The sequence below is a fragment of the Hyperolius riggenbachi genome, chromosome 6, assembly GCF_040937935.1.
Source record: "Hyperolius riggenbachi isolate aHypRig1 chromosome 6, aHypRig1.pri, whole genome shotgun sequence".
In the NCBI taxonomy this organism is placed as follows: Eukaryota; Metazoa; Chordata; class Amphibia; order Anura; family Hyperoliidae; genus Hyperolius; species Hyperolius riggenbachi.
In genome coordinates this window covers 23946214-23972072 of record NC_090651.1, presented here as the reverse complement: position 1 = coordinate 23972072, position 25859 = coordinate 23946214, and the positions used below count along the sequence as shown (strand labels likewise).

General features: G+C 43.2%; 1 protein-coding gene across 1 annotated transcript in view; it reads right to left on the bottom strand.

The window, feature by feature from the left end:
- Positions 1-25859, bottom strand: part of LOC137520728 (cytochrome P450 4A12A-like) — an 89199-nt gene that overhangs the window by 43213 nt on the left and 20127 nt on the right. The window contains exons 2-6 of the mRNA XM_068239026.1: positions 24471-24615; positions 19870-19914; positions 16439-16566; positions 9344-9468; positions 991-1142 (exon numbers count right to left, since the gene is read on the bottom strand). Of these exons, the coding sequence (XP_068095127.1) occupies positions 991-1142; positions 9344-9468; positions 16439-16566; positions 19870-19914; positions 24471-24615 (595 nt within the window). The remainder of the gene's footprint in view (positions 1-990; positions 1143-9343; positions 9469-16438; positions 16567-19869; positions 19915-24470; positions 24616-25859) is intronic.

The window sequence follows — 25859 nt, the reverse complement described above, 5'->3', positions numbered from 1 at the left end:
CGCGTAAGCGCTATGCGTAAATTACGGTCTTACGCGTAATTATTTACGCGTAAGCAGTAAAGTGGTATCGTAATTACACTGTCTACCGTAATTGCTAGGTATGCGTAATTTTACGAACACTTACGCGTAATTTTACGCGTAATTACTAACGTACTAACATCCTAAGCAACCAATAGTATCTTCTCCCGCCCTTCAGTATAAGCGTACGTTTTGACGCATACAAATGATATGTACGCAATAACTGTCACATTGACTGCTATTGCGTACATATCGTCCGTATGCGTAAAAAAATACGCATTAATGGGTATTACGGCACTACGCGTAACATCATAGTGTAAGCGCCTACATTACGGTATCCTTACGCGTAACTGCGTAAGTTTACGCGTAATTACAGTGATGTACCGTAGATAATTCCCTACACCGTAACCGTAATTGCGTAATGCGTAATAGCGTAAAATTACGCGTAATGATCCGTAAGCGTAGATTTTTCCATTACGACCAGCACTGGGGGTGACCCGTGGTTGGGTTGTTGTCCAGATGTTGTTCCATTTGTTGCTCTCTATACATTGCAGATGTACACAATTGTTTGTGAAGGCCTGAAGAAGGGTCTACACGAAACAAGTCAATGTCGTTGTCTCTCTAAACAATTGATCTTGCTATGTTATTGTTGCACCTTTTTATGGGATATTGTTTCTAAAGATGAACCTCTCTGACGATTTCTGAACCAATTTTTGTACATTTTGATACATTAAATATTTAACCTCATCTTTAAAAAAAACAAAAGATTTTCGGTCTCTTCAAATGTTTTTCTATGTACTTAACCTTGTAATCATACTGGTCCATGTCAGATTGGCCAGATCAGTTATGAGCTTTAGCTTTGGAGAATGTTAATAAATCATTTCTAAATTGTTTCTATTTTTAGAAAAGTGTTTTCAAAAATGTACAGATATACACAAAATGACCAACAATGTAGTAACTGCAGGTTCCCACCTGTATGTTTATAGGCTATCTTCAGAGCCCTCCGAAAGCGGAAACCATAGGGGCTCAGATTGAAGATTATGTCGATGTGGTATGGGAATTGGTTGAATCTAAGATCCACCAGAAAACACAGCTCATATACGGCCTTTATGTATTCATTCTCACTGTTGGAACAAAAAACAAGGAGACAAATTGTCATCTTCATAGCAGACAAAGACCTGTTTTAGCCAGTAGTCGCGCTACACTGGGGCTTACTGGGGTACCCCCCCCCCCCCCCCTCGGGAATCACTGTACCTCTCTGTGTGCCCCCCCTGATTAGTAACATACAGTTAACTATTTCCAGGCTCCAGCAGTGTAAACTAAAGAGGATGGCGTCTGTTGAAAAACTCTCCATGTCAGCCTGAGTCTATGTAGGTATTAAGTAACCTAAGGGTCTTATCTACTTGCCATAAATACCTCACAAGCCTTGCAAGATTCCTTGTAATGTATGTATGTCACAGTCAATGAAACATATATTTGTAAAAAAAAAGTAAAAAAAAAATCTCTCTACCGCCTTGTGATTGTAAGTTCTAACAATGGCCTCAATTCACTAAGCTTAACTCCTGTCTTTAATAACTCTTCTGAGCTGTTTTGCAGTTATTACAATTATATCACCATGATGATAACTGTAAAACGACTCAGAAGAGTTATTCAAGACAGGAGTTAAGCTTAGTGAATTGAGGCACTATTGTCAGTTATCAGAAATAGTCTGAAGAATCCTTAGTAGCTGAAAGCTTACTGTTTTTCTTTTAAATTAGCCAATACATGGTATTATCCTGATTCAAAACGTCCTGTCTGTAAAATACAAGCTCTAGTCTGCAGCAATGCTTAGCTACTAAGATGAGGAATGAAACACTCCGTGTTTCTCTACCTCCTGCCTCTTTTCCCTCCCCTTGCTTGTAGAGCCCTCAGGCACAGGCTGGGGGGCTGAAATTATTTGTCTGTGATCTGTCCACACAGGAGCAGCTTGCTTGCAAGTAAGGATTAAAGCATGCCAGACAATTAGTCAAGCGCATCTGTTGGTAACTGTTCATCCATAATAGCACCATCATTTGGACAATCTGCTCTGCTCAAAAGCCCCTAAGTTCTGCTTGTGATGCTTACATTTGGGTTCCTATCATTGCTGAACTAGTTAGCCTTAATTTTACGACCTCAATTAGGCAAATCAAATTCTAAAGCTTACCATACAAACATCAATTTTGATCACCCAAATGGGCCCCACCAGCCAGCTATTGTGCCCCCTCCATGCCCCCTCCTACCCTTCCCCCCCCCCCCCCCCCCCCCAAAAAAAAATTAAGCTAGAGTTGGAACCGGTTTTAGCCATATAGTGAAGGTGAGATCCGCACTGTGTCGGCTGAACAAATGGCTTTATTTAATCAGACACATATCGATCCAAACACCACATGCTGACATGTTTCGGACATGGCACCATCCTTAATCATAGCATAGGTACAAAGTGACAGGAGGGGCCCATATATTGAATGGAGCCACACAAGTACAAAAAAAACCCCAGAGGAAACAGCCTCAAATAAGATTGATACATAAAAACATAATGTCATGTAAATACACACATGATCTAAAGTGGTACAATAAACAGCAGCAATACAGATGTCAAGTAATATTTTGAAGAGACTAGATGTAAACTGTCAGGACCCGGCCCCGCGGCACGACTGCAGAAACGGTTCCCGACTGGGGGTTGGACCTGATCGTGAGGGGAAGCAGCCTTATTCAAGCTAACACAAGGCTGTCACCCCTCAAAAACACTTCTCACTGCCACCACTAGCTGCTGCTAGACACTCCAACTCTGCTGTCGAGTGATCTGCACTCAGTCCAGCGTTTTCGTATTTGGGTCAGCTGCACGCTTAGGCCAAAATACGGGAATGCCACACACACAATACAATCACACAGTAGCAAGGCACAATTCAGACACTGAACTTGTAACTCAAATTACACTGCAGTCTCTTTCTAGGCTAGTGAGCTGTTAGTACATCAGAAGTCAGAGTTATTAAATACATATTTAATATTCCAAAAAGTGGAACAGTGCAGACAGGAATATATACAAAAGATTTACAAAAACAAAGTAAAAATTACAAAGACACACAACAAGACAGTTTGCTCATAAACAAAATAAAAACAGGAATAAAATGTTATCAGCATACAGATCAGAGCGCTGTTTGCGAGGAGTCCGCGGTTTCCGACCAGTAGCTGGGGCACTTCTAGTGTGTTGCTAGCTCCTGGGGAAGTACAAGTTTTGAGTGTTCTATGCTGGCTCTTATAGGCCGCTTTGTAGCCCGGAGGCACCTAATGTGCAATTCCAGAAATAATGCAAATTCCCCAAATTGTGACATCAGAGTGTTTGCAGAGCCCCGTCACATCTGGGCTTGCTGTGACATACAAATTTCAAGGGTTTCCTGTCCCACTTAGACTCTAGACCAATATTCAGAACAGGTAGGTGTTTACATGTATAGGCTTCAAAGCAATACAGCACCTTTTCAGGATGCAGGACAATGGAGTGGGTCGTTATCTAATTAACTGTTTCCTTGCTGGAGGCCGCAGTGTCCAAAAGAAACTGAATGCAAATGTACTTTACGGAATTCAAATTTTTTTCCCCACCAAACTGATTTCTGCCTAATAAGAAGAATTTCTACTCGATAGACTCCCTTCCTCCTTTCCTCCCTCCTCCCTTCCTCCCTCAGGGAGGAGGGTCTCGTCTTCCAGGGAATTGTAGGATTTCAAAAGCCAGCTTACATACCTTGGCCAGGAATTGAACCCAGGTCTAGTGCTTGGTAGGTAGCTCTCTTCACCACTATACCACCACCAACACTGCATGCTGAAGCCAGCCTAGCATGTACCATTATGATATATCCAAGAGAAAAATGAGCTTGCTTAGGGATTTGTAGGACGTCAAAAGCCAACTCACATACATTGGCCAGGAATCGAACCCAGGCCTACCGCTCTGTAGGCTGCTATCCTAACCATTATACCACCAACACAACACACTACAATGCTACATGCTGAAGCCAGCCTAGCATGTACCATTGTGATATATCCAAGAGAAAAAGGAGCTTGCTTAGGGAATTGTAGGATTTCAAAAGCGAGCTTTCATACATTGGCCAGGAATCGAACCCAGGTCTAGTACTTGGTAGGCTGCTATCCTAACCTTTATACCACCAACACAACACACTACAATGCTACATGCTGAAGCCAGTCTAGCATGTACCATTGTGATATACCCAAGAGAAAAAGGAGCTCTCTCTCTCTTTCTCTTTAGGACTTGAGGAGGGAGGAAGGGAGGAGGGAGGAAGGGAGGAGTCCTTGATCACTGATACCAAACGTGTGAAATATCTCAGAGATGTTAATGTTTATAAAAGGGATGTTGTTTATGAGCGGAGACGGTGGGAGGCCATTTTCGGTCGCTGAGATCCACCATCCGACGACCAAGATCTAAGCCTGCCAAAAAAGTGACTTTTAGTTCACCTAAAACCTCCAACTCACAGTCGGATCTATCGGATGGTTCCGTAGTTTTCTCACAAGGAGCTATGGGAGGCCCTGGGATTTCTACCAATTCTACTACAATTGTTTCTTCTAATGGTTTGCAGTCAAAAAAACCAACAGCCTTCCTCTCTCCCCACCAGGTACAAAAATAAAAGAGGCACACGAGGAGAGGGGGCATACAACATAGGAGGGCTAGATCTGTGTGTACTACACAGAATAACCATACTGTCATTATCCTTTCTGCAGCCATTTTGAACCCCTCTGAAGTCTCACTACTTTCACGAGGCCATTCTTTTGCTCCTGTGTTTCATTTTGATGTGTTTGCTACACTTTTGGATGTGAAAAAATGTGTTAGGTCCATCCTTCTGAGAAAGCATTTCATGGATCTGCGGAAGGACGGTGGTGGCGATATTGCGGCAAAAAAGGGTATGGCCTTACCTGACATAAGGAATTTTCAGGACACTAAGGGCTTGATTCACTAAAGCATGCAAAGTGTTCTCACGCCAGTGAAAAGCCACTTTGCACGTGCCAACTACTTAGCATCCTAGTTTGCACGTGCAAAGCTTTTAGGCGTGATAACTGAGTTATCACATATTTGTGAATCAAGCCCCAAGTCTCTTTTATCATTGGAGCAATTGCTCACAGAGACAGTGCCTCTGGTTTCCGAGGATGATGTTAGGCCTATTCCTATCCGCAATCCAGCATTTTACCCCACCTCTGCCCGCAGTCCCCCTGTGGATGCTTTACAAGAACTTATCGAAAAAGAACTACTCGAGCTTGCCTCTGCTAATACCTCCAGCTACCATAGTAATCTTTCCTTTGCTGAAAAGCAGGTGCTCTCCTCCCATAAGCCCCATCTACACCATGGGACATTGTAGCGATCCAGCGGCTCGATTAGCCGCCGGATCGCCTCTTCCGCGTGCCCGCCGCGTCCCAGCTCGCCGTGCGTGCGCCGCATTCGATTCCCCGCTCGTGCCCGCTCGTCCCCGCCGGCGCTGCTTATCTCCCGCACGATTCTCTGCCATTGTCCCCTCGCGGGGATCGAGCAGGGAATCGGCGGTGCGGAGATCCATCCTGTCGGATCTTATCAATCGAGCCGCATCAGATAAGGAGCATCGCGGCCGCATCTACTCGTGTAGATGCGGCTTTAGAGAGAATGCACGTATCGTGATAAGAAATGCAGATAAGGAAGGAGCAGTGGTCATGCTAGATACAGAGGTTTATTGTGCTGAAGCTTTGAGGCAACTTCGGGATCCCAATACTTATTCCCCACTCTGAAGTGATCCTATAGCAGAATTTTATAATCGTCTGCTTTCACTTTTGTCTCTGGGACTGGGTGAGAGTCTGGAAGTTCTGTCTAAACAGTCAGCAGAGTATCTGGGTGTTTCATCTCCTCCTGTCGTACCAGTATTTCATCACCTGCCCAAGATTCATAAACCCGGCCAGGGCCGCCATCAGAAATTTTGGGGCCCCTCACAAATCATCAGTCCCAGGTTAGATAGTGAGTGACAGGCGTCCCCCAGGTTAGATAGTGAGTGACAGGTGCCCCCCAGGTTAGATAGTGAGTAACAGGGACCCCCCAGGTTAGATAGTGAGTGACAGGAGCCCCCAGGTTAGATAGTGAGTGACAGGCACCCCCCAGGTTAGATAGTGAGTGACAGGGGCCCCCAGGTTAGATAGTGAGTGACAGGGCCCCCCCAGGTTAGTGAGTGACAGGCGCCCCCCAGGTTAGATAGTGAGTGACAGGGGCCCCCCAGGTTAGATAGTGAGTGACAGGCATCCCCCAGGTTAGATAGTGGGTGACAGGCGTCCCCCAAGTTAGATAGTGAGTGACAGGCGCCCCCTAGGTTTGATATATGAGTGACAGGTGCCCCCAGGTTAGATAGTGAGTGACATGGGCCCCCCAGGTTAGATAGTGAGTGACAGGCACCCCCAGGTTAGATAGTAAGTGACAGGGGCCCCCCAGGTTAGATAGTGGGTGACAGGCGCTCCCCAGGTTAGATAGTGAGTGACAGGCGCCCCCCAGGTTAGATAGTGAGTGATACTCTGCTTTTTCTGCAGACCTCCATACCTTCGTCAGGCTTGCCGTCCAATACCTGCTTACACACAACTATTTTCTTTTTTACTCAGATTTTTATTTACAGCGTTGTGGAGCCTCCATGGGAGCAACATTTTCTCCCTCACTTGCCAACTTATATATGGGCTGGTGGGAGGAACTCCATTTTTTTAGTGATTCTAACATTTTTTATGGTCATATTGTGTGGTATGGCAGATATATTGATAACCTGCTGGTCATATGGAACGGCACGCCCGACGAGGCTACAGGATTTGTGGAGTTTAACATCAACAATCAGAACCTTGCATTTAATTTTCAGTGGTCACGCTCTGAGGTCAATTATTTAGACCTTACACTGAGAGGCAGTTCCTCCCTGGCTTTCGTCATCTCTAACACATACCGCAAGCCTTGCAGTGGCAAATCCACTCTGAGGGCCAACAGCTGCCATCCTCCTCATACTATCTGGGCAGTCCCGGTGGGGGAATCGATACGGGTGCACACAAATTGTTCAGACGATTTGGGCCTTGGCGTGGAGTTGGACACTGTGGGTTCCCGACTTACTGAACCTGGTTATCCAAAATGGATGATAGAAAGAGGGAGGAATGTGCCCCTAATCAAAAGTAGGGAGGAACTGTTGACCTTGGATTCTTCCAGAGTGGTCTCGCAGCCTGACAACAGTCCTGTTTTTGTGACCACCTATAGTCAGGAATACCGAACACTACCGAACCGAATACTTTGAACATTGTTCTTAAACAAGGCACAATTAGAGGTAAAGAGGCGCCCTGGTTGAAATAAAAGCATCTAAAAACAGCTTAAAATCGAAGAAATAATATGAGGTGGCTTACCTCAATAACGAAATCCTTGTATGTGACAAAAGATTTTTATTTAACAAGGGGTTAACTTTGCAAACAGGAGGGCCCCCACATTAGGCAGCAGGTTGTCTCCCAGTATGTTATCTACTAACACCCACCGACCTTGCCTGTTGACTACCGTGGGATCATATAAATGCAACTTTTCTACTTTCAACTACTGTACAGTCCATCAGCCTACACGGTATATTACCTCTTTCTCGAATGGTAGGACTTTTTCCATGAAGCAATACATCAACTGTGACACTAAGTTTGTCATTTACCTGATTGCATGCTCCACGTGCCGTCTCCAGTACGTGGGGTCTACCACCCGACATTTAAGACAACGAGTGGGAGAACATTATAGGGGGGCTGGCTGGCTGACTTTGGAGATATCCAATGTGGCCAAACATTTTAGATCGGTCCACTCTGGCGATATGTCCTCTTTCTCATTTCAGGGCATAGAGTGCATTTTAAGGCCCACTAGAGGTAGTGAGGTTTACAAATGTCTTCTCACCCGGGAGGCATTTTGGATTTTTCAACTGGGGACACGCGTCCCTAAGGGTCTTAACGCTAGATGGGACCTGAATTTGGTCACTTAAATTCCATACTATATGATGTCTAAGTGTGGTGCCCTTGGTAGTATTCATATTTAGTTCATATCTAGTTTACATCTAGTTTCTTCTACAATATTATTTGACATCTGTATTGCTGCTGTTTATTGTACCACTTTAGATCATGTGTGTATTTACATTTACATTACATTATGTTTTTATGTATTGATCTTACTTGAGGATTTTTCCTCGGTTTTTATGTACACCCCCTTTTGTAGGTGGGATTTTTGAGCACTTGTTACTGGTGTGGCTCCATTTAATATATGGGCCCCTCCTTTCACTTTGTACTAGGGATGCTCATTCGGATTTCGCGGAATTGAAATTTCCAAATTTCCGATCGGAAATCTGAATTTCTGAGCGGAACTCGGAAATCTGAAAACAGAACTCAGAAATCGTGTTTCTGCAGAAATACTGCATTACTGCAATTTGGTAATTTTGGGCCAATCACAGAACTCGGAAACAATGGACCAATCAGAGTATGCAGAAACAACTCAAAAGTATTTGGCCAATCAGAGAATGCAAAAAATAAAAAAAATATAAAAAGAAATAAAAAAAACGTACTCGGAAATCGGATTTCTGTACAAATACTGCATTATCACAACTTGCAGATCGGAGACCTCCGTGGTGAATGGAGGCAATTATAGCTGCTGCCGCCGCCGCCGCTTAGGTAGGTGCAGGAGGGGGAGCGCAGAGGGGAGAGCCCGAGGTGAGGGAGGGGGGGGACTGTCCCCCCTCCCCGCTGATGTGCAAAGCTCTCCCCTCCTGCTGCGATCCCTCCTGCCCCCCCCCCCCCAAAACGGCCATGAGCGCTCAAATTCTTGCAGGGGGGCCCAGGGACTTCTAGTTACACCCCTGCTTGGAAGTATTTGGCCAATCAGAGAATGCAAAAAAAAAATTCACCAAAAAAACACTACTCGGAAATCCGAACTCGGAAATCGGAAACCAATCGAAAATCTGTGAAATCGGTAATCGGCATTGGCGGGAATCTGAATTTCTGCAGATTCGGAAATCGACATTTCCGACCATCCCTACTTTGTACCTATGCTATGATTAGGACAGTGCCATGTGCGAAACATGTCAGCATGTGGTGTTTGGATTGATATGTGTCTGATTAAATAAAGCCATTTGTTCAACCGACACAGTGCAGATCTCACCTTCACTATATGGACTTGTGGGTTTGAGCAGCCCATTTTCCTGCACTGTTGGCTGATAGAGGTTGTGAGCGGAGTATCACGTCTATCTTGTACTCTTGCCGGTTTTAGCCACTTGATGTCCACAAAGAATAAAAATCATGTTTATACCAAAACTCTTACCTGTTAAACTGGCAGTTGCTGTCGTAGCTGAAGGCACATTTCATGATGGAGTCCAGCGTCATGAGGCTGACGTGATGGAAGAGCTCCACTGGCTTCTTATCGGAGACCAAATGCTCCCATTTATCCTAATCAAGAGCAAATCAAATTATTATTGTTGTGTCTTGTTTTATAGGTCTTGATGTATGGACCCTGTGAGTGACCAGGGCCGGGCCGAGGCAGAGGCAAGAGAGGCTCCAGCCTCAGGATGCAGTGTAGGAGGGGGCGCACAACTCACTCCGCTATCATTCCCCTATTGTGTTTTGAGCAGAGAGAAATAAGAAAAGGGGATACATGGCAGTGACTGCAAACCAGATAACTAGAGATTAAGGTGTTGGGGGCGCTGGGGTGCCTCTTATTCTAATAGCAATCAGTGTGTGATGGCTTGGGTGGGAGGGATGGAGGGGCACACTTTGGTGTCTCAGCCTTGAGTGCTGGAGGACCTTGTCCCGACTCTGCCTGTGACCTAAACTTCATCATACTGTATATAATACCTGCTAAGCACATAGCAGACAAAGCAGTAGCAAATTTAATGCAAGAAAAGTAATACAAAATGTAAATGATATTATAACAAAGTCATCGGTATCCGACACCGGCGGGGATCACCTGATGCTGGATACATGTGCTTGCCGGTTGCTTCAGCAACTGGTCAAAATAGTACAAACCTCCCCCCTAAAATACTCACCAAGGCTCCATTGATGCCTGCTAGTCTCCCTCTGTCTCCCCGCGGGCTCAGAGCGGCTTTCCGGCTTCCTCAGTGCACAGGAACCGGAGCGTCAGCTCAGCTGACCCGCATCGGGTCATGTGACACTCCTGCTTCCGTACACAGATACCGGAAAGCCGCTAGGAGCCCGCGAGAAGATATAGGGAGACTTCCAGGCATCGCTGGAGCCTTGGTGAGTATTTTACAGCCTGCCAGCACCAGCACCCACAGAAAGCCCACCCAACAGAGGTTCCTGCTATCCCTCAAGCATGCCGGTTAGTTGAGACTTCCAGTTGCCTGAATTCCAGATAACAGGCATGCACTTCAGAAACAAAAACAAAAGACCGAGAGCCCAAATGGTGCGGTATTTCAGAACAGTAGAAGAAAGATTAGTAGAAAAAGTTATACTCACAAACACGGGTTGCCCCTAGGCAACCACTCCATATGCCGGTGGGGAGAATTAGAACCTGACCCCACTCAGGTATAAGATGTCGCTCTCTGTAGAAAGAAATTAGGAAGAATCCTTGCCACCATAGGTGGATTGTTTTGTGATAAGGATAAAGACCAGAGGCGCCAAAAAGAGTAAAAACAATGCTAAGATTAAAAATTGGGGGGAGATGTACTCACCACCCATCCAACAGACCAAGAACCAATATAAAACACAATGTTCAGTCAAAAAATCAGCAATTTATTGGTACTCACAGAGGCGCATTGCCACTATTGGACCTTTTTGAGCTTGCACTCCTTGCCTGATGAAGCGGGTTGTACCTGCGAAACGCGTTGCGGAGTGCCAAAATAAATTGTTATTTGCGATTTGAACAATCTCGATTGTCCATCATTTCAGGAGCTTGTGCTCCTGTTTGATTGCCTGAGGAAGCGGGATAATCCCGTGAAACGCGTAGCACCTGGGAGTACCAATAAATTGCTGATTTTTTGACTGAACATTGTGTTTTATATTGGTTCTTGGTCTGTTGGATGGGTGGTGAGTACGTCTCCCCCCAATTTTTAATCTTAGCATTGTTTTTACTCTTTTTGGCGCCTCTGGTCCTTATCCTTATCCAGATAACAGGGACTTTGCTGTACTAAAGTATGAAATTATGCTTTCAAGTGTGGAGATAATCTTCATTGTATACAAGATCATTTCTCTAAGTCATTCTTACCAGGCCTTGTGGTGGGACCTTTATGTAAGCAATATTCACCTACAGTCTCTCGTCTCTCACATTTTCATAAATATATTATTATATCATGTATTGGACTGCACTAAAGATACGACACTTTTATACAATGTAACGTAGTCAGTGTATAGTTTGTATACAGCTTACCTTGAGGGTTAATCACTTCACCTCTAAGGCCTTGTTCATACCTGAGCGGGAATCGCTCGATTCCTGCTCACCGCAAACCGCTAGCGTTTTTTTTTAAACGCCTAGCCCATGTATTCCTATGGCAGTGTTCTCACTGCCGCCATCGTGGGTGTTTTGCGATTAGCAGTAATCGCAAACACGTTACCTGCAGTGTTTTGGCGGCGATTCTGGAGCTATCGCGATTAGCATGCATAGAACCGCTAATCGCGATCGCTTCCAAGACGTTACCTTGTCCAGTGATTTTTCCGCGTTAATCGTGAAAAAAATCACTCCTGCAATCATAATTTTAGATGTGAACGAGGACTTGGGTTCTTTCCCTTAACTACTTTGGCCTCCTGGACGTACTAGCTACGCCCAGGAGGCCATGTGCGCGTCCGCGCGCTCCCGCGGCGGCCGATCATGCGCGTGCACGCGCGCTCCCGGCCGCGGATCGTTAGCCCACGAATCAGTGAATCGGGCTATGGTGCCCGATCACTGATTCCTCTCCCCCGCAGAAAAAGCGACAGCTTCTCTCAGAAGCTCAGCTTTTTCTGGCTGTTGCGTCCCCCATGAGTTCCTCTAAGCGTATGTTACGCTTAGAGTGATGTCATGTAAACAAACTCATGGATGCCAAAAAGTAAAACTACAACTTAAAAGTAAAAAAAGAAAAACTCAACACACATTTACATTATAAAAGTACTCTTTACATCCCACCCTCCCAAAAAATACCTAAATAAAATGTTTAATATAAAAAAAAAAAAACATGCAAATATTTACTTAAGGGTCTAAACTTTTTAAATATCAATGTAAAGATGAAATATTTCTGTATTTTTTTTATTTTAAACTTGTAAATAGTGATCGATGCAAAACGGAAAAAATGCACCTTTATTTCCAAATAAAATATTGTCGCAATACATTGTTATAGGGACATAATTTTAACGGTGTAACAATACGTGAGTTTTAATTATGGAGGCATGTATTATTTTAAAACTATAATGGCTGAAAGCTGAGAAATAATTAATTTTTTCAGTTTTTTCTTATTCTTCCTGTTAAAATGCGTTTACAGTAAAGTGGCTTTTAGAAAAATGTACCACCCAAAGAAAGCCTAATTGGTGGCGGAAAAAACAAGATATAGATCAGTTCATTGTGATAAGTAGTGATAAAGTTATAGGCTAATGAATGGAAGGTGAACATTGCTCGGATGCATAAAGTGAAAACGACTGAAGGCTGAAGTGGTTAAACACCAGAACAATTTCCACATTTCAGCGCTCCTTCCATTCATTTGGTAATAACTTTATCACTACTTATCACACTGAAATGATCTATACCGTTTGTTTGTTTTTTGGCACAAATTAGGCTTTCTTTTTGCTAAAAATTATTTTATTTTATATGCATTTTGAAGTGAATAAGAATAATAATAAAAAATTATTATGTCTCAGTTTTCCAATTATATAGTTTTAAAACAAAACATGCTACTGTAATTAAAACCCACACACTTTATTTGCCCATTTGACTTGGTTATTACACTATTTAAATGATGTCCCTAGTGTTGGAATTTAAGGATGATATGCTTAAATTCTGGGCCCTCAGTTACTTTAGATAACTGGTTTTAGTAAAAAGACTCTTTAAATGACACTTTCTGTAAGCTCCATACTGAAGGCAGGCTGTTTTAGCAGAAAAAATTCAGAAATAACTGTGTACAGTGCTGCGATCTCCTGCAGCGCTGTACAGGGTATAGCATTGTCACTTAGCTGGCTGAGTAGCTCACAATCTAATCCCTTTCATAGACAGCATCAGCCTATGAGAGGTGATGTAGTGTATTGATTGCAGTCCAGGTCCATTTAAGAGGGAGGGAGGAAAGTAAAAAAATTGGGTTTATTATTGAAAAAAAAGAGAGAAGTTTTAAATCAGGATGATACCATTTATTAAAAAAAAGTGGCAGCAGCAATCAGAAACTACCAAATAAAAGCTCTGTTAGTGGCAAGAAAAGGAAGTAAAATTAATTTGAGTGCTAAGTTGTACGACTGCTCAAACTGTTAAAGCTGCTCAGTGCTGAATAGGGGGAATAAACCTGTGGTCCTCAAGAGGTTACAGATTTTGTGGGCAATACTTGTTTTCAGTAATTACACTATTTCTCCAATTCCATCCCCTATAGTTTTAAAATAAGCAATGCTACTATAAATAAAACCCATCCACTTTATTTGCCCATTAGCCCCAGCTATCACAACATTTAAAATATGTTCCTAGTACAATGTATGGCGTCAATATAATATTTGGAAATTAGGGTGTATTTTTTCTGGTTTTTTTGTCTGTCTTTTTTTGTGTGTGTCTCATCAATTGTAAGCCCTTATGGTTTAAAACAACAGTAATATACCCCCACGACATAAATATTAAGAAAGATGAGTTCCTAAGGAAACTATGGATTTATTTTTTTACTCTCGCCCCCCCTTCCCAATCTGTGTACTTGGTAACTGGGGTGGGAGGAGGGCCTTTGGAAGGGATTATTTATATACATTTTTTTAATAAACAAAATCTGGGGCATGTATAATTCAACTTTTCACCACTAGATGGCAGTAGAAACACTCCCTGGTTAACCAGGAAGTGTTTCGCCTTTTTTTTTTTTTATTTCATTTACATTCTTTCTTATGAATGGCCCCTGATCGGAGTCATGTCCATTCATTACAGGGACTGCGAATGGCTTGGGGAAGTCTTGCTTCCCTTTCCCAACCGCCACTTACACACTGGTAGAGAATACTCATCCAGTTTGCCTTAAGCGGCATCTATCTGGATGAGAATACTCATCCAGATATGCTTAAGTGGTTAAAATTGGTCACTTTATTTATTTTTTTTTTCAATTGTGTTATATGGGGGCAGGGAGGGAGCATAATTAATTAATGGGCTTGTTATGGGGATAGGAAATGTATTATTAATTTTTTTTATTGTAATATTCTTTTTGGCCACTAGATGGCCCCACACACTTTCCAGTCTGGTTAGAACGTAGCTCAAGCCGAGTTACAGCCAACAGGAAATGACAGTGAGGGCCTGCTTCCACTAGAGTGAATCTGCATGTTTTCTGCATGCAGATTCACATAACCAATATAAATCAATGGGCCTGTTTCCACTTGTCAGAAATTCTGTACGGTGGACTGTGCAGAAAAAATCTACACAGCAGAGCCATCAGAATTCGCACACCACAAGGCATACTTACAAACAGATGAGAATGTTATCGCGTTTTCACATTAAAATTCGCATACAAACGCATACGAATTTGCATCCGCAAATTTGTTTTTTGCATTTTCCGCAACACAATCACACCGCACTAGTGGAAACGGGCCCTTACTGTAATTTTCAGCCATACTACCCTACAGGGCTCACAGACCACAATGCAATACAGGATCAGCACTGCAAGTATTAAACAAGCGCTTCTACTATATTTCAGTCATACAAAAAGTTTAGGAAGCCAATCAGCAGAGACAGGCTGCTGTTTCAGGTTACCCCCCCCCCCCCCCCCCCTTGTCCAACAGCTTTATAAAGTGGGGTACACCCTGAAACGGCAGTCTGTCTCTACTAATTGTTTTTTATACTTCTTGTATGACTGAAATATAGTAACATAGCTTTTTTTGATACTTGCAGTCCTGACCCTGTGTTGCATTGTGGTCTGTGAGCTCTATAGGGTAGTTGGTCTTGATTGCAGCACAAATATTTGTCAGTATCAGTGCTGATCCTCTCTATTGCATTGTGGTAAGCCAAGGGTGTCAAACTCAAATACAAAGTGGGATGAAATTTAATGCTGGGACATTGTCGCAGCCCAGCCTCAATGTCCGGAAGCCACCTCCCTCCCTTCCCTGGTGTCTAATGTCCCCCGCCCTCCTCCATGCACTTCCCTGGTGTCTACTGCCTCTCCTCCCTCCCCTACAGAGTTCCATGATGTATAATGCCACCTACCATCACCTATACAGTTTCCTGGTGTCTAATCATCCTCCCTCTCCTATACAGTCCCCTGCTGTATATTGCCCTCCCCTATACAGTTCCCTTGTATCTGGTGGCCCCCCTTCCACCACTTAACAGCTCCATAGATCATAGAAATCAGAGATCATACTCAGAAGGCTTTTTCAACCACTGTATTCACAGGAAACCAAGCATGACAAATACACAACATGTTTCGGGCGTCGCCCTTTCTCAAGTGACACTTGAGGAAGGGCGACGACCAAAACATGTCGTATATTTTGTCATGCTTGGTTTCCTGTGAATACAGTGGTTGAAAAAGCCTTCTGAGTGCGGTCTCTGATTTCTATGATCTACAGTGTGGTTTAGCAGGAGTGGTGTACCTGCTGGGGACCTGCCCTGGCCTACAGGTCAAGACTACTGACCTGGTGAGTGGTGGTGAGAGGGTGAATCTACAAACACTTAACAACTCCATGGTGTCTAGTGGTCCCACTAAACAGTTCCTGGATGTCTTGTGATCCCTCCCTCCCCTATACAGTTTCCTGGTGTCTAGTGCTCCTCCCTCATATGGCTTCCCTGATGATCTATAGTGGGCCAAACATAATGCAAGGTTCAGAAGCCACTTAACCCTCCTGGCGGTCTATTAAAAACCACCACGGGGCAGCGCAGCAGTTTTTTTTTTTTAATTTTTTATAAATCATGTAGCGAGCCTAGGGCTCGCTTCATGATAGCCGTTGTGAAGTGGCATCCCCCCACCCGCTCCGATCGCATCCGGCGATAAAGCTCGTCCGGAAATCCCGTTCTGAACGCAATTTCCATTAGGGCTTCTCCCTGTCGCCATGACGATGGGCGGGATGACGTCATCGTGACTTCAAAGGGAGTCCCGATCCACCCCTCAGCTTTGCCTGGCACTGACTGGCCAGGCAGCGCATGGGGTCTGGGAGGGGGGCAGCGCGGCGGGTAGTGGCGAATCGGCGCGGAGGTTTTTTACACTCAACAAATTGGGGTCACTTGCTGACTGACCAATAAAGGCTATTCCATCCACATCCACATGAATGTGCTGCTCCTTACCAGCATGATATTAGTGCAGTCTGACATGACTTTGACATACGGCTTCAGGACATCATAGTGGAACCCCGGAGTGAGCAGCCGGCGGTGCTGGAACCACTTCTGTCCATCCAGCACCAGTAACCCTTTCCCTGCAGGACAGAATCACAGTACAGAGATCAGAGCTATGATTCAAAGAGTGAAATCTCCCAATTTCATTTCATGTATGTTTTTTAACTTCAAAGTGGACCTGAACTCTTGCACAGGACAGAAGGAAAACATAGAGAAATGCACCCTGTATGTATTTACAGAGTTTAGCCCAATGATGGGCAAACTACGGATCTGGCCTGCGTGTGCTGTTACACCGGCCCACCAACAGGAGGCCTCCTGCCCCTCCTTCCCCTCTCCCTCCCTGTAAAAAAGCGAGAGGAGGGGATTTTGAAACTTACCTCTGCTCACGGAAGTCCCGCGTCATCTCCATGGCAACAGGACATCACATGATGTTACGTCAGGAAGTGCCAGCGTGTATTACGCTGGCAAGTCCTGACGTCACTGTCATCTGACGTCCTGTTGCCATGGAGATGATGCTCGGACTTCCGTGAGCGGGGGCGAGTTTCAAAATCCCCCTCTGCCCGCTCTACAATAGGGAGGAAAAATTAACACTAAGCTGGGTTAAAAAATGGCAGAAGGGATATTACTTTTTGCATATCGGAGAAACAGTAAAAATTGAAACCAGCACAATATTATTTTCTTTTTTTCATATCACATTTCTCTTAAAGCGGAACTGAAAGGTCTATAAAAAATTACGAGTTTCACTTACCTGGGGCTTCTGCCAGCCCCCTGCAGCCGACCTGTGCCTGCGACATGACATACTGTTCCTCCATTCCTTTCGTACAGTGGGTTTCCACTGCCCCTGCGTGGCCCTGGGTTCACACATCCTTGTTCCCGTCGCCGGGAGCTTACTGAGCAGGCACAGGCACTCCTGGCGACGGGAACATTTACGAGGATACGTGTGGCCACAGCGCAGTAGAGGTCGACTTAGAAGTCGGCTTCCACTACAAGAAGAAAAGTGAGCTGTGGCGGGGGAATGGAGGATCGCTACGTCACGGTGTGGGCACAGGTCGGCTGCAGGGGGCTGACAGAAGCACCAGAAAAGTGAAACTTATTTCTTTTTAGGACCTTTCAGTTCCACTTTAAATCTGACAACAAACACTAAAACCAACAGGATAAGTAAGCTTAAAGTGAACCTCCAGACTAAAAATCTACTCAGCAGAACTGAAAAGGCTTGGTGTTTCTTTAACAGTTTCACAGCATCAGAGCTTTGTTTTTCTTACCCAAGCCTCATTTTTAGCTGCACAGAAGAAAACTGCCCTGGCATTTTTCCCTGATGCTGTGCAAAGCATGATGGGATTTCTGATATTGTTGTTCTCGTTTTGATGTTTTGGTGCAAAAAAATTTTTTACATTTTGAATTTGAGATTTGAAGCCTAGCGCGTGCAGCTGGGAGGGGTGATCAGGACACAGGAAAGTTGGAACTGTGTCTCATGCTCCCTGTCACCTCCTTTCAACCAAAAAGATGGCTGCCCCCGTGAAATCACAAACATTTGCCTGTTCTTTTAAAGCAGGTGGGTAAGAGGTTATATTAACCATCTATTTTAATTAACATAACTGATGTAACTTAATGACAGTATGTTTGTTTAGGTTGAAGTTTCTCTTTAATAAATCATTTCTCATTGGATTCTTTTTTTCAGTTAATGTGGTGTTTCATCCAACACACCCTCACATTAACCATACCATCTAACAATACAGATAACCTTTATTCTGCAACTTCACTAACATCGCAGAACTCACTCCAGCCTGAATAACTGCAAATACTTTCTGTTTTAAAGAGGAGCTGTTAGGTATAAGGTCTCAGAGAAAATAAACACATATATCAGTAGTTAAATATTGGCTGTACTTACATTACATATGCATTTCACTGTCCACGTTTGGATTTCAAAGAATTTTTATATAGTATATGCAGAGAATGATGCTCCTGACAGCTCATGGCAGGTTCCATGTTTGTCTGTCTTCTATGAAGCCAAATGTGTCGTCATGTCCTCTCTGCTTCCTGATCACAGAAAAGCTCGTACTGAATAACACTAGTGTGCAGTGAATATTAATTAGCCATGTGGCTAGGAACAATAGCGGACTCCTGCAGTGTACTCTGCAGGGAGATTTATCAGTGCTGTGCGCTGGACTGAGTTACATGCTATTGTTACTTGAACCTGTAACTTCTCATTAGCAGCCGAGGGGAGAGCCCCAGAATGCTTTGCAGTATGGTATGCGGCTTGCTTCTTCTTAAGAATAACAGCTTTGCTGATAAGCACACATCAAATGTAAGAGAGATTTTTATCTTCACTAATGCCTTTTTGGCTTCCTTCTAAACTGTTTAACACAGGAGAATAGAGGTTTAAATTAGCTTTTGTAGCCTGACAGTTACTCTTTAAGAAGGCAAACTACCATATTGCTTTCCATAGCATTTTATTTAGAGGTCTTTTTGGTCCATTGTATCCCCTTACACACTCCTGGGAGTTCTGGTTCACCATGAGCTTGCTGGGCAATCTGTAATTCTGGGTGTTTCAAGTCCTACCCCATAGAGCCACATTAATCCATGCCATGCACTGATGAGGATCAAACCATCTGAAACAGTCTGTATGCATGTTGGTTTATTGTAGCTCTGTACAATTAAAAAGCTGACATCACTGCATTCCAGGGGTTCTGGAGGTGTGTTTAGCTTACAGGGACAACAAAGGATGATTTGCATATTCGGCAGTGATGCATCGTGGGAAACATCTCAGAACGCCCTCCAACCTGAATAATTGCAAATACCTTCTGTTTTAAGAAGGCAAACTATTGCTTTCCATAGCATTTTAGAAAAAGGGATTGAGGGCTGGAACCCACAATGGTGTTTTTGTGAGCATTTAGGGAGCGCTTGAAAACGCTAGCGTTTTCCCAAAACGCTCAGCTAATAATGGATGGGGCAACTTCCAAATCGCAAACGCGTAGGACATGTAGCATTTTGTTAGCGTTTGCGCTTCAATGTAAAGTACATCATCGCTGGCGTAATCGCTCATCAAAACCTGCACGGAGTGATTTTGCTAGCGTTTTAAAGTTACTGCACACTGTAACAAAATTAAAATTAATTGAAAGGACCAATCAGTCTTTAAAACGCTAATCGCTACACAACCGCTGGCAAATTGATACACTTTTAAAAATCACTCCCTAAAACGCTCATGAAATCGCTTACAAACTGCTCATTCAAAACGCTAGCGCTTGCGATTAGCAATTGCGATTTACAGTGGATTCCAGGCCTTATGGTCCATTGTAGCCCCTTATACACTCCTAGGAGTTCTGATTCAACATGAGCTTGCTGGGTACTCTGTAACGTTAACCAAGTATAACACTATTACATACCAATCCATTTTGTTAGGAAGTAGTAGGCAAAATTGTCCTTTGGATCTATAAAAACAAAACAGATATCAATGCAATAAGTTTAGGTACATAACGCTGTAAGTCTTCAGATCTACAAGAGAGACGGAGTGCAGAGAGTTAGTACCTCCCCTTTGACTTTCCAAGCATCTGTATTGGTCCTTTAATGGGACAGATGGTTTCACACACCAGTATCTCAAAAACTCACTTTTAGGGGTTTTGCCATACCAACTTTTTGATATAAGATAGCAGGACAATTTAAGACACGCCCCGAATTCATACACTGAGAATTCCACGCAGAGAATTAATAAGAAAAACATGTATAAAATACTTTAATAGTAGTAGTGTTTTTATTAAATTTTTAACTGTTTTCGGAAATTGGTAAGGGGTGCATTAGTACCCCTATACCCATTTAACTATGTATATCCCATATGGAAACAAAATGTCTAGGAATAAAAAAAGGCCTCTATGGATGAATAGAAAGGTTAGGGATAAAATGAAGAGGAAAAAGAATGCCTATAAGGTCCTAAAACAGGAGGGGACTGAGGCTGCACTAAGCAATTATAAGGAGTGCAATAAAAATTGTAAAAAAGAAATTAGGCTGGCAAAGATCGAAGCTGAAAATCAAATCGCTAGGGATATCAAATCTAACCCAAAAAAGTTTTACAAGTACATCAACTCTAAAAAAAGAAAGGTTGACTGTATAGGAATCCTAAAGGATGAGGGTGGGGACTCAATGGTGGATGACCAAGGTAAGGAAGAGTTATTAAATGCTTTCTTTGCTTCTGTCTTCACAAAGGAAACAGCACTGTTGCAAATTACAGAGGCAGAAGAGTCTCAATCTTCTAACTGTAATATTAAATACTTAACGCAGGAAGAAGTAAAGGCAAGACTAAATAAATTAAAAATAGACAAGGCACCTGGCCCGGATGGCATGCATCCTCGGGTCCTAAGAGAATTAAGTTCAGTTATAGCTAAGCCCCTTTATCTTATCTTTTGTGACTCTCTTGCAACTAGCAGAGTCCCAGTGGATTGGCGTACAGACCACGTTTTCCCATTATTTAAGAAGGGCAAAAAATCTGATCCAGGAAATTATAGACCTGTAAGCTTAACATCAGTTGTATGCAAACTATTTGAGGGGTTACTAAGAGATACTATACATGACTTCATAGTAGAAAATAATCTTATTTCTCAGCATCAACATGGGTTTACTAAAGACAGGTCCTGTTTGACTAACATGCTCAGCTTTTATGAGGTAGTGAATGCTAATATGGATATTGGGAATGCTGTAGATGTGATATACTTGGACTTTGCAAAGGCCTTCGACACTGTTCCCCACAGAAGTCTGGTGCAAAAGTTGAGGATGCAAGGACTGGGGAAGAGTTTGTGTGCATGGATAGGGAACTGGCTAATGGACAGAAAACAAAGAGTTGTGGTCAATGGATCGTACTCAAAATGGGAGACTGTTAGCAGTGGGGTCCCACAGGGGTCTGTACTGGGTCCAGTGCTCTTCAATTTATTTATTAATGACCTAGTAGATGCAGTAGTGAGCAATGTTGCTATTTTTGCAGATGATACAAAATTGTGCAGAATCATCAACTCTCAGGAAGATAGTGTCATATTGCAACAGGATCTGGATAGGATGGCTATATGGGCACATACATGGCAGATGAAATTCAATGTTGACAAATGTAAAGTCATGCATTTTGGTCGTACCAATGGTCTAGCACCATACAAAATAAATGGGATACAGTTAGGAACATCAAACTTGGAGAAGGACTTAGGAGTACTCATCGACAACAAGTTAAATAATCATACTCAATGCCAAGCCGCTGCAGCTAAAGCGAACAAAATTTTGGGATGCATTAAAAGGGAAATAAAAACTCGAGATGCTAGCATAATATTGCCCCTGTTTAACTCTCTAGTAAGGCCACATCTGGAATATGGAATTCAGTTCTGGGCACCACATCACAGTTTTAGAGCAGGTGCAGAGACGAGCTACAAAATTGATACGTGGGATGGAAGGTCTCGCTTACCAAGAAAGGTTAGATAAACTGGGTTTATTTAGTCTAGAGAAAAGACGCCTTAGAGGAGATCTAATTAACATGTATAAATACATCAGAGGGCAATATAATAGCTTGGCGGTGGCGGATGAGCTTTTTGTCCCTAGGCCTTCTCAAAGGACTAGAGGACATGAGCTGCGCATGGAGGAAAACCGTTTTAGCCATTTATTTAGGAAAGGGTTCTTTACAGTAAGAGTGATTAAGATGTGGAATGCATTGCCACAGGAAGTCGTTATGGGCAAACTCTATACCTGCATTTAAAGGGGGTTTAGATGCTTTCCTTGCGTTGAAAGACATCCATGGCAACAATTACTAGGTTATGCCTAATGATGTTGATCCAGGGATTTTATCTGATTGCCATCTGGAGTCAGGAAGGAATTTTTCCCTTTTGGGGCTAATTGGACCATGCCTTGTGGGGGTTTTTTTCGCCTTCCTCTGGATCAACAGGGGTATGTGGGGGATGGGCTGGAGTTGTACTTTGTACTGGTTGAACTCGATGGACGTATGTCTTTTTTCAACCAAAATAACTATGTAACTATGTAACTCCAGTCAGGGTCTCCACCTCCACCTGAGCAACGGAGGAGGGGAAGAGCCTCTTGTCTAATTGAAAAATTAGACCCGCACAGGGCATCAGGTTGGGTACCCGCGGTTTACCCGAAATGCTGGTCGGGTTCGGGTACCTGTTTTCATTTAGTCGGGTTGTGGGTTGGGTGCGAGTGCAGGTAGCAGATTCACCAGAAAGTGGGTTGCGGGTTGGGTGCAGGTAGCGGAGCTGCAGGTATGGGTCTGAAAAATGAGACCCATGCAGGCCACTAGCTCAGGGTATGGAGCCCCACATGGTTCGGTCTACAAATTGTCTGTATGGGAAAAGAGGGGTCAAAGGGGATTGGGACTTTTTTCTTTATTCAAATAACACCAATATTTGTGTATACGGCAAGATTACAGCTGTACGGTGTGTTGAAAGTTTGCGCCATGGTTAAATACGCTGACGTTTCTGAGAATATACCCAAACTTTCAATACCCATTGGTAAATACATTTTGGGTCGTTTAACCACATTTAAAAAAACGTTTTCATTTGCAACTTAAAAATAATTTTTTTCAAAAAACCACAAGGTCTGTTTGGAAAATGTTCGCCCTTATTCCCACTATTGTCTTTCACGTACTTAGCAAATTTGGTGATTATAGCACGTATGGGGCTTTGTTATTAGGTGCTGAAGTCAGCACCCTCGACTTCTATACCATTCACAAAAGAGCGTTGGTGAAAATTTGCGCTACGTCCGAATTTTGAGGAAATTCTGGCAACACTGCCAGAGGGGCTCCTGATCATCCCTAATGTCCAGCTCTCCCCCCACCCTGTTCCAGCATTCTCAAATTGCCTAAGCTCTTTCCTGAACACCTTTTCTCACCCCCGGACCTGAATCAGTCACTCTCTCTCCTACCGCCCCAGCACCCTCTATCAGACTCTCTCCCCACACCCCAGAATCCTCACATGGCCCTCATCCCCCTCAATCAAACCTACTCTCTTCCCCCCTGCCCAGTACTCTTTCCCCTCAGCACCTTGATCAGCCCCCTCCCCTTCTCCCCAACACAACACCCCCAGTTACCTGTTATTTGCTCCACAAATAATCCCCTTCAAATCCTAAACAAGCCCTTCTGCATTAGTGCTAGTGCCTAGTGGTCTGTAGCTACGCCACTGATCCCAAGACATTACAATTCTTTCTTTTTGTTAAAATCCCGGAAATGAAATGGACAGATAATTAACTAGACTTAAGCCCCTTACACACGCCTGACTGGGGCAGCCGATTACGACCAACTTAGGCGATAGGCGTGTGTACAACGACCCCCACTCTTCAAGAAATCTGCCCCCCAGATCGCTTGGCCAATTGCTTTATGCCTGCTGATTGCGTCTCTGCATTACAAAATAGTCACAATACCACTAGGGATGATCAGAAATGCTAATTTCCGATTCTACGGAAATCTTACATTTTCATTTTTTCCGATTTTCTGTTTTTTAGATTTTTCAAATCTCAGTTTTTCCAATTTTCCTCTATTTTTGAGGAGTGTTTTATTAGTCATTTTTTGCACAAGAACTGAAAATTCTGAAAAAAAAATCCGATTTCATTTTTTTTCAATTTCTGAATTCTGTTTTCCGAATTCCGGCAGGAAATTCGAATTTCCGATAGGAAATGCTGAAATTTAAATTCTGCAGAATCCGAATGAGTAAGAATCCCTATCTACCACACACCATACAACCATGCAAGAATAATTGATAAGAAATTTCCCCCCACTCCTGATCAAGTAACATTGGAAAAAAACAAAAACAGGAAACCCGATTGGAATTTTCACTCAAAAAAAAAAAAAAGAAGAAACGTCTATTTTTACCGAAAAGCTGTAAAATCGGATCATTTTATTATATCGTGTGTAGCCATACTAACTTTTGCTTGGAAAAAAAAGTTTTTAAACAAATTTTAGTTCCCCTCTAAACATTTTCTTTGAAACAAGCAACAGTAGCGTAATGTATACCTTGTCTGGACAGAAGGGCTTTAGCATAGTTCGAGTCACCGACAGTCAGAGTAGCGAAGAAACTTCCCAGCCAGATCGGGAAAGCATTATTATATTTTCGTGCATAATCTTCTAAAATGTCGAAATCTTTCCCATCTCTTTTAAACTGTTGACAAAAAGACGCACATAAATATCTCCTTATGGCAATGTGCTAAAATGGCACTGAATGCTTCAATAGCAGCCAATCAGATTGAATTCTTCCTTTTTCCAAACTCTTATTTTGCAATGCATAGTGTTTGATGCAATTCCACCTAAAAAAAATAATTAATTGAGTAATTTCAGTATGCGTACAAGTGAACATTTTGCAACGCTGACTGCTTGTTTGAAGTGCAGATTTTTCCTCAGTAAGTGAGCCAATCACAGTGATCAGGAAGTGCATCCTAAATCGGTTAATGAAATTCCTGGAATTATTTTGCTACAAAAATAAACATTCCCGCCGCAGTTCCCACCCGCACAAGTTGAAACCGGCCCTGAGGGAGTACAAAGGGTAGATTTGCATATTCAGCAATGATGCATCATGGGAGATCTGTTTTGCTCACATAAAGCTTAGTCGCTCGCTGCAAATACCTTCTGTTTTAAAGAGGAACTCCAGTGAAAATAATGTAATAAAAAGTTCTTCATTTTTACAATAATTATGTATAAATGATTTAGTCAGTGTCTGCCCATTGTAAAATCTTTCCTCTCCCTGGTTTACATTCTGACATTTATCACATGGTGACATTTTTACTGCTAGCAAGTGATGTCAGTGGAAGGAGATGCTGCTTGCTGTTTCGGCAGTTTGAAACAGCTGATTTTTCCCACAATGCAACAAGGCACCCACAGTGTGATGTAAGAACCATGGCCCTACAGTCAAAAGAGGGATCCGCACACAGTCTTCAAGGAACAAAATGCTTTTATTGTTCCAATGCACACATATAATACACCAAATTGTCTCAGCCTTCCTTGAAGACTGTGTGCGGATCCAGGGCCGGATTTGGACTTCCCAGTGCCCTAGGCCCGGTACCACCAACCGCCCCCCCCCCCCCCCCCCCCCCCCACACACACACACACACACACACACACACACACTCAGGGTGCATACACACATCAGACCATAGTCTTTGGAAAATGAAGGATCACAGACCAATTTTACTCCCTTCCATGTAGTATGAGAGCCATACCTACACAGTCTAGTCTATGGAGCTGAACTCCCCATCAGATAGAAATCTTTGCAAGATGCTGCACACAAAGATGCTGTACACATGCAACAGATCAATATCTGCAAAAGATCTGTTCCTGCAAAAGATCCGTTTCTGCAAAATGCATTCATAGTCTATGATATCTGCAGATCCTCATACACACCTTGTTTAA